Source organism: Kogia breviceps, chromosome 3, assembly GCF_026419965.1.
Source record: "Kogia breviceps isolate mKogBre1 chromosome 3, mKogBre1 haplotype 1, whole genome shotgun sequence".
Lineage (NCBI taxonomy): Eukaryota > Metazoa > Chordata > Mammalia > Artiodactyla > Physeteridae > Kogia > Kogia breviceps.
Genome location: NC_081312.1, coordinates 184,240,224 through 184,255,986, shown reverse-complemented (window position 1 = coordinate 184,255,986; position 15,763 = coordinate 184,240,224). Strand labels below are relative to the sequence as shown.

Here is a 15,763-nt window from a genome sequence, read left to right as displayed (position 1 = left end):
CAGATCAGTTTTTTTGAAAATTCCGTTTTTACCTAGATCTGAAATAAAATTGGGAACTTTTTTTTCCTCCCCACAAATTCAGGATACACACTGACCTATTTTTTCAGACATTTAAGGACCTGAACTCACTCCCTTGCCCTCTTTTTATCACAGAACTTCTGGAAGGTACCCTGCCTCTCAGTGGACAAAGTCCCTAGGAAGACAAAAAAGGATTCAAGAACATGGTGAAGATTTCTGGTTTGCACCAGAATGTGGGTGTTTGTAAAACCAGGGTGTTTCTCCCTGGTTTCTGTGAATTGACACTGAGAGATTCTGTGGGCTCCTTGCTTAATTATGGTGATTAGGGTAAATTGGAGACTTCTGAGCAGGTGAAGCTGAGATTAGCCTTTTTTTCTAACCTTAGTCTCTTAGAGAAAGAGACAGCAGCAGCAGGGGGGGTGAAGCTGTTGCAGACAGTGTTTCACTTCCTAGGAATGGAACAGAAACTAAATTGGCCAAATACTTGCTAATGTCATAGAAATCAAAAACATGTACAAAACAACCCATCCCCCCTCCAAATGGAGAATAATCTGACCTGTTTACATCCCCCCCCAAGCTAAACTAATATTCAACCAGCCTTAATAAGGCACTTCATGTCACTAGAGAACATTTCTCTGAAGCAGATTCTCAGAGGACATTAATAAGATATGACTCCTAGTTATTTCCGGTGGGAAGTCTTCTGTTGCTATATATATAAATTAATGTCATCACAGATGAGTTGCCTTTACAACACATGTTTTCTCTGGGAACCCTTGGGAGTTTTACTAATTACTGAATTATTTACTGTTTGCACAGAGCAGAGAAAAATCTGTTAGCAAGACCCTTCTGTGAAAAAAACAAAAAACAAAACATTTGGCCAAGAAATGTTTCCCCCAGAACAAAGCGTGATTAAGAAGATCTGCTAAAATTTATTTCGGGGAGAAATGATTTGCTTCTCTTATTTAGTTAGTTATGTCTTCATTTATTTACTTATTTATTTGTGAGTGAGTTCATTCTGAAAAAATCTCATCCCAGGAAAGGGATGGTCAGAGCGTTTTGGTCTGTTTTTTGTCTGAAGTCATTTTAAGACATGGGTTCTCACCTCTGGGGCTGCTCCGGTCATTCCCCACCCCCACACCCAATGGAGACATTCTGATTTTACATTAAATGTTGATTTTACAGTCATGCTGATTTTACATTAAAGTGGCCTGCAGAGATTTTAAAAAATTCCATCCAGGGCAAGTGAAATCTCAATCTCTGGAGAAGGACGATCCGGCTTGGGTCTTTTGTGAAACGTGGCCAGGTGGTGCTGATGGGTAGCCAGTTGGTAGACTAGGAAATGCCTGGAAAATGGGTTTCTGGCGCCCGTTTTAGCCCCACTGGTAGCACTTTCCTTCCCCCAGCTTAGATTCCTCATTTTTAAGAAGATGATAATCCAATTCATTAACTCCCCACGATGCAAAATATTAGAACACACCTACCGATATCCGGGAGAAAGTACTTAAAAATTCAACATTAGACAAATATCAGATTGTTATTATTATGCCTCAGAAAACAAATGGCATCTATCTAACCAATCATGTTCAAGGTCATTAAAAGTTCATAAAAAGGATTAGTCAATCAGAAAGAAAAGGGAACTAGAAGTGCATACCTGCAAATAAATACCTCTAAACCTGCAGAAACATTGTAGAAAGACTTACAGAAGCATTACCATTTTAATGGAAACAAGTTCTCCCTGTCTCTAAATGCCACATGCAGAATGCTGTATGATTTGTCATATCCCAAATATGAGAGTTATTACACCAGAATGCATTGCCCACTCGGACATTGGAAGGTTTGCAATGGATTTTGCTTGCTTAAAGTAAGCAGCTAAGGAATGCATGGCTCTCTTTGGAAAATGCCCTTGTCCCTGATCCCATTCTATAACACTAACCAGACTGCAATCTCCTTGCCTCCCGTCTGTCCTCCGTGGGCACCCGGTTTTCTCTAGCAACGTTCTGACGAGGCTTCTTGAGTGGTTCAGGGGCGTGGGCTCGTCTGCGGAGAGAACACGTAGAACTTCCGTCAGTTGCCCTGGACTCCAAGTGCCGCCGCCGCCGCCGCCGTCTGGAGCTGAGGGCTTTTCTGTCTCAGTCAAGGGAACCAGGCTGAACAGAAGGAACAATGGCACCCAGAATACAGAAAGCTTTCTCCAGAAGCGCATTTCCACTCTTCCTTTAGCCCAAGTCGGCCTCTGATGGTGGTGGGTGGGTTGGTGTTCACGGTGTCAACCTGTAACCGGAGGAATGTCTGCGGAAAGAGGAAAAATAAAGCCTTTAATTACTGCGCCTGCAACAGGTTTGAAAGGATTCATTAATTGGGTGGCTAAGCTGATTGGCAATGACAAGCTGTTTCTGAACAACAGGGGGTCTGTAGCTCATGTATAACTCCCACCGGCAGGAAACTATGCTGGGTGTAGACTTTCACACTGTACAACAGCCAAGAAGTGTGGTATATTGTCTCTCTCTGAAATAGACATAGAGTCAAACATTAGGAAGAATGCAGTTCACTGTCTACCCTGAAGGTGCTACAGGTCGTAAGACCCGGGGCAGGAAACACCCTCATTTATGTTTGTTATTGAAGTCTAGTTGATTTACAATGTTGCGTTAGTTTTAAGTGTACAGCAAAGTGCTTTGGTTATACATACACATTTATATATATTTTTTCAGATTCTTTTCCATTCTATAGTTTATTACAAGATATTGAGTATAGTTCCCTGTGCTATATAGTAGGTCCTTGCTGTTTACCTATTTTATGTAGAGTGGTGTGTATACATTCAGCCCAAACTCCTAATTCATCTCTCCACCCCCGCCAACAGGAAATGCCCTCATTTTATCCCATTGATATATAGGCCTCATCAGTGAAGTAAATAAAAGTAAACAGAAAATAAATTTGAATAAATTACAGCTACCATGTTGAGTGAGAAGATTTTCGATAAGGAAGGGACTAAAAGAAAATAGTAACATCCAGAACATACTGGTCAGTTTTTAGTTTTCAGTTGATTAAAAGTATGAACTATCTTGGAAAAACAAGAGAGTTTCAAGGCCGCACGAGCCATGAGAAATCCACATACTCAGGCCTCAGGAAAGAAGTGAAAGGACAGCTTGAGAACCAATCAGCTTTCTGGAAAAAAAATTAACATCTTCAACCGACCGCTTAAGGAATGCAAAATGTTAACAGCACCTCATGGCAGATCTTGGCCCAGAGATGAGCTAATAATGACTGTGGGATAGTGAGAAAAATCCTAGGATTACTTTCATGGTTTAAAAAGAAAAAAGAGAGAGTTTAAGATTCTTATGTTAGCATTTAAAAAATGACAGACGATGATACAAACATTTCTAAACCCAATGCTTACCTTCAGACGAAAGACAAACGATTATTTATCTGGAGCTCTGTGGCCTTTTAAATCTCAGAGAGTATTTCATGGTTACAGAGTCCTCTGTTTTTAAAATTCCTTGACTGTGCGCTGGGAGCTAAAGAGGATTATTTCGGCCCAGAACCGTTTTCAGTTGCTACGGAGAGGAACAATGAAGGTGGATAAAAGTGAGAACTTTCTGTCTGGCCGATTTTCAGGAAAACCAAATTAGTGTCGCTAATGAAGCTGACTTTTTATATCAGTATTGACCAATTGTCTTAGAATTCTGAGAAAAACCTTAGAATTTCTTACAGCCACTTGCCCTTTAAAGGACTGAGCTAGGTCAAACAAGCTCCCCCTGTAGAATGGAAAGGCTTTCGTGTTAGATCAAGCCTTTCCCCCCCCCCCCCAGAGGATTCTGTGATAATTGTTTTATCCACATCTCAAACCAACGATTTGTTGAAAAGATAGGCTCATTCGCATTTTATTTTATAAGGTGCAGAGGTTGAAACAATTTCAGGCATTCGTAAATTCATAAATAGATTTTTTCAAAGAAAAAGTGTTTGCTGGAGGAATAAAGTTCTTACCTGGGACGTAAGTGGGAGACTTTAAGTAGCTGTATATATTCTGATCCCAGAGCCTGTGGTAGAGGTCATCGCATAAGGCCCTCGGGCCCCGTGAAAAGAGCTCTCACTAAGTTATCGGGGAATAAATGACTGAAAGAACAAATGAAGTGGTGAATTTTATAGGAGGTAAGAGACGTCAAGACCCAAGATTTCAAAGTGGACAGCGTACGTGGAAACAGCACACAGGCTAGAGACACACCAAGCGAACCTTAAGAGTGTAGGAAATGGGGAGAGGCTCGAGCCTGCTGCTAAGGTGCTAGCTGGGTAAGGAGGGGAAGGAAACACAGAGAGAAGGAAGGCCGCAGCCTGAGTCCCCCCGGCTGCTCACTGGATATGAAAATGGGGAACAACAGGGTGAGATAATCCTAGGACCACGCTGATAACCCCGTCAGAAATACGGAAGGCGGACACCCCCAGGAAATGCCCGGCTGCCCTGAATTACGCAGCACGCGGCGCTCGGGTTTAACTAAACCGGCAAGGGAAGGGCCTTGGCCTGTTCCTCACGAGCTCTGTGGGGAGATTACCTGGAGTGAGAGTCCAGACCCAGCAGCCCAACGGAAGAGCGAGGAGGCGGCCAAGCCCTTCCGGCCGTGGATCCGGCGGACGCAGAAAAGCAAATGGACTCAGGACCGGCGGGGGGGGGGTGGGGCACTGGCGAAGCTCCGTGCAGGCTCCTGCTCCTGGCCTGTTGCCACCCCCCAGCGGGGACCCCCTGAGCATCATTCCCACGCTCCACCCTAGCTCGGTCTCGGGCACTCGGTTAGGAGGTAACTAAGCGAAAGCAGCCCAAAACCCACGGAGCACATGTTCCAGTCCCGCCATCACCTGCTACTATTAAGAACCTCCGCTTTGCCTTATTTCTGGAACTACGCCTTTGCTTCCTGGCACACCTCCAATTAGCAGGTCCCCCAACGGGCCCTCCCTGCCCAAGTCCCACTACATAACCTTCCCGGTTTCGGCAGAAGTGGATCTTGATTGGCTGTGACCAGTGGCCCCAGGACAGTGTCCTCTGCTGGGACTTTGGTACCCTTTTCCTGATTCCCCGATGGATGTCCAGGCTGGAAGTCCCGCATTTCCTAGTCTGAGGTGCCCTGTGCCTAGAGAGCCCCTCCTCACAGGGCCCCAGCAAGCCACAAGCCAGGAGGCTCCCAACTACGCGAACTCCTCCCCCAGGGCACAGCCTGAATCGTTTGCCCCGCACAAGGCTTGCTCTCCCCTCACAGCCATACCTAAGTCAGCTAACAACCAGGTTCCTCGTCCTGTCCCAGGGGGAGACAGCCATTGGGGGTGGGGGGGGGGGGTGGTAAGGAGAAGCCCGGAAGGCAGGCAGATTCCCGGGGAAGAAGGAGGAAGCACTTGGCTGAACCCGGGGGCGTGGCTTCCTTAGCCTGGTGTGGGTGGTAGCCGTAACTCCACATCCCCAGCCAGCCTGAAATCAACCTTCCTTAAACACCCTTATACTTGCAACCCAAACCGACCTCTAGGGGTAATGAGTTTCAGGCGTGAACTAACCCACTGTGCAAAGGAGGAGCTCGTTGACTCCTGATTGACATTACAGGGATTTAACCCGCATTTGGGACCAGTCTCATCAGATGCAGTACCTCCTGATATACAGACCCTTTTTTTGCGCTAACACAGGAAGATGTAGTGGATGGGAGGTGAGAGGGAAGCAGGAAGACTGATGAATCCATCCTTTCTTCAGCTCCGATTCTTTGCCTTTTGGGGTGGCCTGCGTTTCAAACTTCTACCTCATGTCAGTATAATGTATTTACAGGTGTACTCTGCCTTGACCTGGAAAGAATTTAAAGGGGCCCACCAGGTAAAAAGAAATACAAGATGGCAACTGCTTAAGCAGAGACTGAAACAAGAGTAGAACCATCTTGTATCGTTCAGGGCCGCCATGCACAGTTTTGCAGGTTGCGTACTGTACAACTCTAGGGCTCATCATTCACTTCTGTAATCACCACAGATTTATAGATTTATTACAACACTTTTCCAGCAACTGTTCTGAGGAAAGGAGGCTCTGAGCTCGTGGTAGGACTGCCTGTGTTCCTCTTCCTCAGCATCCAGCCTACCCCTGGTGGGGCCATCTCTGGCTGTAAGATGAGGTCGTACAATCCGAGCTACCTCTGGGCCTCGCTTCTCCCCATGTCCTCCCTTTATGCTGTCTTATTCCCTCTTTTCCAAGACTCTAACCTCTCTAAATCATAATTATGTTTATCAACATTTTTGGAGTGTCTTTAATGCCTAGGCACTGGGCTAAGTAACCTTCCATGTATTTTCTCAGGTAACTTCAACTGAACCTAATGAACTTCTCACTGTACATTTCAGAAATCCCCGGGGTCACACAGCTAGTAGATGCCACCAGAAATCCAGGCCTGTCCACATCACACTTGGTGCTTATACCTCCAGGCAACTGTCTGTTGCGATGGGATCCCATGTTTTTATTTGTAAGTCCAAGCTTCTTTTTACAATGAAACCTGGGATACACAAAAGAATCAGGCAAGAGTTCATCATAAAGAAAAGAATCCTTTTCCATATATGTCATTACATAGTATCGAGTAGAGTTTAAAAAAAATTTTTAAATAAAAAAATTCATGTGATAGAGATAGATTCGAAAAAATAATAATAATCTGCTACATTGGGATTTTTGCATGCTCCCCCAACCCCCTTCAGCCCAAAAGTTCTCAGGAAAAAAATTTTTCAGAAAAGAAGTAGAACTTTAAAATAAATAGATCGTCAGGCTCTCCTTTTCTGTAATACTTAACAGGACTACCCACTAGGCATTTGAAACAATGCTACTCCTTCTTAAACTGTTTTCTCAGAGAAAAACAGAATATTCAATTAACAAGGCAGCCTCTACAGAGTAAATACTAGTTTTATTCATCTCCTGATTCTACGACATCACTGTATTTCCAACAATTAGAAAATGTCAGCTGTTTTCAATGTAGACATTTAGATTATCTGTGATTTGGAAACTGATAGTAAACATGATTTTTTACAAAACACACATTTCATGTGCAACTTTCAAACAACATTTTTTTCTCCTTATGAAAACCATGTATGATTACTAAGAGAAAAAAAAAAACTGTAGAAAATACCTAAGAGCATAAAAAAAAAGAGGGTGCCCTCTCCACCAGAGATAACAGGTGGATTATGTTTTATGAATGATTTTAAAGCTCACTGTTTGTACTCATTATACAGTGTCGGTCCTGCTAGAAATGGATTTATTTTATTAGTCATTTCAAAAATTCACCTTTCAGTTTGGTTTTGACGACCCTCATTACAGCTGGCTTTCCACATCATGAATTTCCACTCTTTTTATTTCCTCTCTTCTTTTTTTCCTGTCTTTCCATAGTTCCTTCTGTGGGAAAGGAGCTTTGAGTGCAGACGATGCTAGAGGTCTACCCGATATCCATTCCTCCTGCTTTCATTTGTTGGGCAGCAAAGTGCCCAGCTGAAAACTCTCGCTTCTCCAGACTGTTTAGAAGACGACACATGACACAGCTTGGAGATGATGTGAGTAGCAGGCTGCTGGCGGCATCAGAGAGGCCCTCCTGCCTGAGATGCAGAAGTGACATCACATGTGGCCCCGGGTGAGGTAAACAGCAAAAGAACAAGAGCCTCCCACCTCAAGGTGAAGCAGGAAGACAGAAGAAGGGGAGCCTGGGCCCTAGAAGGATCATCCAGGTCACCTCAGGAGCCCTGGTTGCCTATTCTCGGAGCGTTGGTTGAGTGAAATCCATAAACCCCTATCTGTGACATCCTTTTTGTCAAATTCTCTGTTGATTTGCACCAAATGCAAACACTGGTACCCCTTGAGACAACAATGATATGCCTTGCCATCTTTTTCTGCCTCTTGAAATGACATCGGCAGACATGGAGAAAGCTCATGGAAATGGAGAGTTAGAATGAGGAGGCCTGGTGGCCAATGAATTACCCAGCTACTTCCTGAGTCACTCCGGGTGAATCACTGCGTAAACAGGCATATGAGTCATCCATTTCTGTACGGCCGGTTACCACAAGCTTGGGCTATGAACAGGACACGTTTATTATCCCACAGTTTCTGTGGGTCAGGAGTCCAGGCATGGTTCACGTGGGCCGTCCACTCCCAGCCTGGTTTCATCAGGCTGCAATCCAGGTGGCAGCCGGGGCTGGGGTTTCTTTTGAAGACCGGACTGCTTTCAAGCTCATGTGGTCCTTGGCAATCTACTGAATTCTAATCACAGGGTGACACCCCCCATTGAACTGGTCAGAAGTAGATTACAGGTTCAGGCCATGCTCCAGGGGAGGGGATACCCTAAGGGTGTGAATACCAAGAGGTGGAGAGGACTGGGGGGCATAAGGTATCAAAGGGAGCAGAGTAGAATCACTGTGCTGTACACCTGAAACTAACACAACATTGTAAATCAACTCTACTTCCATTTACAAAGCAAGAAGCGTTGGAAGTGATTTGGGTGAATATGATAATTAACATTCCAGAGGCTGGGGTTTGCATCCGTATTCTTTTCTGAGGACGCAGGGAAGATGGAACTTCTGACATCTTTCTTCATCTCCTAATCCCTCTCCAACTGGTTTCAAAGTCCTCCTGGAGTTAGTTACAGATATTACCAATCAAAGGCTGTATTTAACATTTCATATTTACTCAGAATCTTGAGTACCAGTCTAAATCACTGGGAATTGTGTTGGGTATTTTTAAAATTTAACTTCACATTTGTTTGATCCTAAAATTGAGAACTTATCCTTTGTCATTTGAGAAAGGATATTCGATAAAGTATATAACCATCAAACATAATTTTTTACTCCACACACTAAAAACATTGCAGTTTCTAGAATATTTTTAGGAAAACAGCAGAATCCTTATTGAACACTTTATTCTGCTTTGAAGATTGAGACTTTGGCATTCATTGTTAAATATGTCAAATTGTGTGACTTGGGCTGAAATTTCTATCTTTTGAATATCCTTTAACATGATGACTTTTTAAAAAATTTCAACTCAAATATTGCCAAGAAAAAATGATTCAACATTTACGTTGATTAAACTAATGCCATTCAAGAGCATTTTGTAAACTAAATTGTTCAGTGCTTATTACTCAATGGATTTTAGTCTCAGCATGAAAAATATCTCATATTTCTCATGTTTGTGCAAACTTTAGGCACATGATATAATTTTAAAAGTTATTATCTGAGCATTTATGTACAATGTTATATAGATCATAACTATGTCAAATATATTCATGGCAAAAATACTGACTATAAAGTATTAATAGTAGTTCCCCACTGGTGGTAGGAATATAGGTGATTTTTTTTTCCATTTTCAATATTTTCCAAAGTTTCTATAATAAAATGTATAATTTTGCGCAACGGGGAAAAAAAGCGTCATTTTTAAAAGAGAGGATTTGACTAAATCCATGGTTTTCCTTTTTAAATTATGTTTTTTAGCAGCAAAGCTCTTCTTTTAAAAGAAATTCTTAGAAGTAACAACATACGTAAATCTGAGAGGAGTGCTGATTGTGTTTTGGAGGTGTTCTTTCCTGTTCCCGGAACTCCGCAACATCCAAGCGTTCTTCAGAACACATTTTTAAAACCACTAGACCAGACAGTTTCTAGAATTTCTCAGAGCGGGCTGCAGTGGTAATAGGAGCCTGACAGACCTGGGGGAAAGGATGCTGGCCCCAAGTAGGACTTCTTATGGGATGTCTGAGCCTTTTTCTCTTCTTTTTTGAGATGGATATATCACCTGCCCTCAGGGCGTTGGGTACATGGCACATTTATGAGCTCAGTAAACGGACTATCATCACAGTGCAATCATTATATAAGCCCTGTGGTGTCATTCCATGAAAAGTCACTCTCCCGTCCCTCTCTCTTTGGCTCCTTCTCCAGGCCGCTGAATTTCCCAGGTTGTAGCATTCATGATATTCTCTCAGGCTGCAATGGTCCTTTCTCCCCTCAGCTGATTAATCTATAGCTAGTTTTGTTTTAAGACCCAACTCAAAACCCACTGCTTTTGAAAAGCCTTCCACGAGTCCCATGTGTGGTGGAATCCCCCACATCTGTGCCTTGTGCTTATCCTACTTGTCCAATGGTGTGTTAATTCACATGTTTATATCTTGGTTTTGCCTTAGCCCCCCCATTAATGGGGCACGGGTCTTAATCATTTTTATATTGCTAGCATTACACACTGTATCTGATAAGTAGTGAGGACACATCAATAGAAAATAGTGGCCACAAGCAGTGAACAGTCATACAGCCATTTTACTCCGCTAGATGTAAGATGACTAGCAGTTGAAAACAAAGAGAGGAATCTGCTGATCAATGTAGTATCCGAGTATGTCTATGATTGAATGGACTTCCTACGGTTAGGGACAGGGCAGGAACTGGCAGTGGAAGATGCCAGCATAGGCAAGACACCAAAGTACAGAAGTGCACTTGAGTCCTGAAGGTGGACAAAAGTCCTACCCTTCGGAAATACACCTCAAATCAATCCAGCGAGCAGTTTTCCCCACAAGGTGTTCAAATGTAAGTCATCGAGGAATGAGAACATACTGTCCATTTGTTAAGCTTACCTATCCAGTATTGAGGAAAACCATTACTTTTCCAAATGGTTTAAATTGTTCCGTCGCTAATTCCTCACAAAGCTATTGAAAGTCCGAGTAGCATATGTGTGGGAGAAATATGGCTTTTCTTTATCTTCTTATGTCAACTTCAGTCTGACTCAGAGCCTCCATGTCGACTGGCTGCAGAGAAATTCTATCGTAAGCTGGGGCAAAAGTCCCCGGTCAAACACCCCGGAAACCCGCTAATCAGTGGTACACTCTGGTCATTGTTAAGAATCTTCTCGGGCTTCCCTGGTGGCGCAGTGGTTGGGAGTCCGCCTGCCGATTCAGGGGACGCAGGTTCGAGCCCCGGTCCGGGAGGATCCCACGTGCCGCGGAGCGGCTGGGCCCGTGAGCCGTGGCCGCTGCGCCTGCGCGTCCCGAGCCTGTGCTCCGCAACGGGAGAGGCCGCGACAGTGAGAGGCCGGCGTACCGCAAAAAAAAAAAAGAATCTTCTCATCTCAATTCCTGTGGTCTGCTTTTGTTTGCTGCCTCTCCTGTTTCCATTCTGCATCTGGGGCTCAGAATCGTTGCTGAGACTGAAGCCTCTCTGTCTCAGCTTGAGGCACCCCCCTGATGTCTTGTCACCCCAAGAGAGCAAATGCTCCCTTCCTTTGCCTTTCTGTCACCAGACTGGACGATGATCCGTGCCCGCGCTGAGGACGGCAACCTGCTTATCTCAGCCTCGGCCGGTTCAAATGCTGGCCTCATCCAGAAACACCTTCACAGACACACCCAGGACAACGCTGATCCGATTATCTGGGCGCCCTGCGGCCCTGCCAAGTTGAGGCATAATATGATAGTAACTACCATATCGACATCTGATAGTTTATTATTGAAACCCAGCTTCCTATTATCTTAGAACTTCTGGAAACTCAGCTTCTCTTGGGGGCTATGTAGCATTTCCCATGTGAACTTCTTTATACTTTAGAGTTTAAGAGAGTGTAGGGCTTCCCTGGTGGCGCAGTGGTTGAGGGTCCAGCTGCCGATGCAGGGGACGCGGGTTCGAGCCCCGGTCCGGGAGGATCCCACGTGCCACGGAGCCGCTGGGCCCGTGAGCCGTGGCCGCTGAGCCTGCGCGTCCGGAGCCTGTGCTCCGCAACGGGAGAGGCCACGGCAGTGAGAGGCCCGCGTACCGCAAAAAAAAAAAAAAAACAAAGAGTGTAAATCTCAATCTGTTGAGAGCCTGAATAAAACAAAAAGGCAAAGGAAGGGAGAATTTGCTGTCTCTATGTGACAGTCTCTGAGCTGGGCCACTGGTTCTTTGATATCCTGAGACTTGGCACTGCGGGATACGCTTGGTTGAAGACAGTCCAAAGGCACACAGTGGCTTGGATTCTCTGAAGATCAGCTTCAGGAAAGGCTACCTGATACTGTCTGGCCTCCCCGGACTTGTATTTCTTGCTCCTCTCTGCCTGCATGGAAACCCCAGAGGATCGGGATTTTGCTGCTTGTCAAGGAAGAGACGTGGCTTTGAAACGTGAGCCAGGAGGATGCGAAACAAGCCCAGTGACTCCACGTCTTGAAGATGAGCTCCCAGGAAGACAGCAGCTTCACAGGTTCCAGGTGGCCAAGGCCTCTTGGAGGCTGTCCCAGATGCTCTGTCACTTGGCAGTGGAGTCCGCATCAGCTGCTCAGGCTGAGGTCCCAAACTGGGTCTGCTTCCTTCATGCGCTGCAAGTTTGGCTTGGGTGTCCTCATTGGGTGGGAAGTGGCCCTGTGGATCGTCAAAGCAGGAGCCCCAGGTCCTGCTTTGTGATACGCCCGCCGTAGGTGCTTGAGACCAGCACAGGTGGACCTGGCCGGGCTGCAGTCCATATGGGGAGGTGGCTCACAGCACAGGTATGGGGCTGGGGGGGTACGCAGGATATGGAAAAAGACTCCCAGCAAAAGCAATTCTTTCGTAATCCATCTCTAGTTACAGCCGACCGGCACATGGCAGCAAAGGCCCAGACAGAAGCCTGGACGTGCCCAGAGAAAATTGCAACGTTTTATTATAAGACCCAAGATCAATAATACAGACACAGAGGGCTTCCCTGGTGGCGCAGTGGTTGAGCGTCCGCCTGCCGACGCAGGGGACGCGGGTTCGTGCCCCGGTCCTGGAGGATCCCACATGCCGCGGAGCGGCTGGGCCCGTGAGCCGTGGCCGCTGAGTCTGCGTGTCCGGAGCCTGTGCTCCACAACGGGAGAGGCCACGACAGTGAGAGGCCCGCGTACTGCAAAAAAAAAAAAAAAATAATAATAATAATACAAACACAGAGAGACTGTAGAGGTTTAGTCCATCTTGCAAGCTGGTGTTTCCTGGACGGAGTCAAAGCTTGCCAGGTAAAGGGAACATCATATACAGAGAAGTAGGTCCCTGGAGACTATCAATCCCCCACCCTCCTTTCTTCTTCATTGGATACTTCAAATTCCCCTCCTGTGTCCCCACCAGTTCAAGAGCCAGGGCCTCTGAGTTTTGGAATTAAGCCCCAGGGTGGTACATGGCAGTGAGCAGAACACATGCCAGGACAAGCTGGAATTCATCTGATTACCCGTCTCTGTGCCTGGCATTTGATAGGCACTTAATCAGTTTCCCTATTAGAGCATGATTATTATTATTTCCTTTAGAGCCAAGTGTTACTCTGACCTCCAGAAAACTGGGGCAAAATAAGAGACAAAATCCTCTTTGAAAGATTTATGGCAATTTTTCTCAAAGAAGCAGATGAAGTTTCTTTCGCTCTTTCACTTCTCAAGAGAGCAAAGCTGGATTACAGAGTTAAGATGGTCCATGAGCATAAGAATGTTTCCATTTACTTCCTTTTAGAAGCCGAGCAAACTCCGACCCAAGGAAACTGACATTTCCACGAGGTGAGAGTCTCTATGGTGATAAACAGTTTTCTGTTATCGCCCACAGTGTAGAGAAATGGTTCTTTCCACAAAGATCTAGGGGCTCTGCCCAGGAAAACATAATGTCCGGCCTTTCCCCTCCTTGAGTTTATGTTCTAAGACTGGATAAGAGGGACGAATTGTCAACTCACACATATTCATTCATGGTGATTGTGAAGGGAATGTATAAACACTACAGCATTGGGAGAATGTCTTAATCCATTTAGGCTTCTATAACAAGATATACGGTGGTTTAGAAACAACAGAAATTTATTTCTCACCATTCTGGAGGCTGGGAAGTCCAAGATCAAGGCACCAGCAGATTCAGTGTCTGCTGACAACCTGCTTCCTGGTTCATAGATGGCCATCTTCTCTCTGTGTCCTCACATGATGGAAGCGGCAGGAAGCTCTGTGGGGTCTCTTTTATTTTATTTTTTAATATTTATTTACCTATTTATTTATTTTGGCATTTCAACATTTCAACATATTTCAACATTTATTCGTACGTTGAAGCCCTAACACACAGAACCTCAGAATGTGACTGCATTTAGAGATAGTGTCTTTAAAGACTACATTATGTTAAAAATGAGGTTCTGGAAGCTCATATAACTCAACATCAGAAAGACAAACAACCTGATTAAAAAATGGGCAAAAGGCCTAATAGACATTTTTCCAAAGAGGAGATACAGATGGCCAACAGGCATATGAAAAGATGTTCAATGTTGCTAATCATCAGGGAAATGCAAATCAAAACCACCACGAGCCGTCACCTCACACCTGTCAGAATGGCCATGATCAAAAAGAACACAAATAGCAAACGTTGGTAAAGGATGTGGAGAAAAGGGAATCCTTATACACTGTTGTTGGGAATGTAAACTGGTGCAGCCAGTGTGGAAAACAGTATGGAGGTTTCTCAAAAAACCGAACCAGAACTACCATATGACCCAGCAATTCCATTCCTGGGTATACATCCCAAAAGAGAGAGAAAACACTAATTCTAAAAGATACCTGCACCCCACTGTTCAAACCAGCATTATTTACAATTGCCAAGATACAGAAGCAACCTAAGCACCTGTCAACAGAGGAATTCATAAAGAAGATGTGCTATAGATACACAATGGAATATTATTCAGCCATAAAAAAGAATGAAATTTTGCCATCTGCAACAACACAGATGGACTTGGAAGGCATTATTCTAAGTAATAAGTTAGACAGAGAAAGAAAAATACTGTATGGTATTACTTACCAGTGGAATCTAAAATATACAACAAACTAGTGAACATAACAAAAAAGAAGCAGACTCACCGATATCGAGAACAAACTAGTGGTTACAGGCTGGGGGGCAATATAAGGGTAGGGGATTAAGAGGTACAAACAATTAGGTATAAAATAAGCTACAGGGATATACTGTACAACACTGGGAATAGAGCCAACATTTTATAATAACTATAAATGGAGTATAATTTTTAAAAATTGTGAATCACTATATTGACACCTGTAATTTATATAATAGTGTACATCAAGTATACATCAATAAAAAATCCCCCCAAAATGATCTTTTGTGTGTGGACCTCCACTAGACTGTGCACTTCTTGTGGACAAGCACTGCTTCTCACCCACAGTTATTTCCAGGACCTAGCTCAATGCCTGGCATATGTATTAGATGCTCATGGAATACTTGATGAACTAATGGGTAAATAAATGTACAAACACATGGCTGAGTGAACACTGAAAATGGATGAAGCATGAGATTACCAGTCTCTCGAGATATCATCTTTAATTTTAGAGTCCAAGTTACAGACTAGTCACATTGTTTTGAGTTCACCTGGGAAATAAATATCCTTAAGAATCTTCTGGCTATGGAATTCTGATGAAAACAAGTGCAAAGCCACTGAGGAGAGCACTTAAACATTTAATCCCCAGAAAGAATTTCCAGTTAAGAAACAAAAACAGGGGCTTCCCTGGTGCTGCAGTGGTTAAGAATCGACCTGCCAATGCAGGGGACACGGGTTCAAGCCCTGGTCCGGGAAGATCCCACATGCTGCGGAGCAACTAAGCTCGTGCGCCACAACTACTGAGCCTGCACTCTAGAGCCCGCGAGCCACAACTACTGAACCCATGTGCCACAACTACTGAAGCCTGCATGTCTAGAGCCCGTGCTCTGCAACAAGAGAAGCCACTGCAAGGAGAAGCCCACGCACCCCAACAAAATGTAGCTCCCACTCGCCTCAACTAGAGAAAGCCTGCATGCAGTAATGAAG

General features: G+C 44.5%; 1 protein-coding gene across 2 annotated transcripts in view; it reads right to left on the bottom strand.

Annotated features, from left to right (window-relative positions):
- Positions 1-3,503, bottom strand: part of SLC39A12 (solute carrier family 39 member 12) — a 72,775-nt gene extending 69,272 nt beyond the window's left edge. For both annotated transcript variants that reach the window (XM_059058331.2, XM_059058329.2), the window contains exons 1-2: positions 3,413-3,503; positions 1,952-2,307 (exon numbers count right to left, since the gene is read on the bottom strand). In XM_059058331.2, coding sequence (XP_058914314.1) covers positions 1,952-2,221 — 270 coding nt within the window. In that variant the 5' untranslated portion in view covers positions 2,222-2,307; positions 3,413-3,503. The remainder of the gene's footprint in view (positions 1-1,951; positions 2,308-3,412) is intronic.
- Between the last annotated feature and the right edge of the window lie 12,260 nt (positions 3,504-15,763).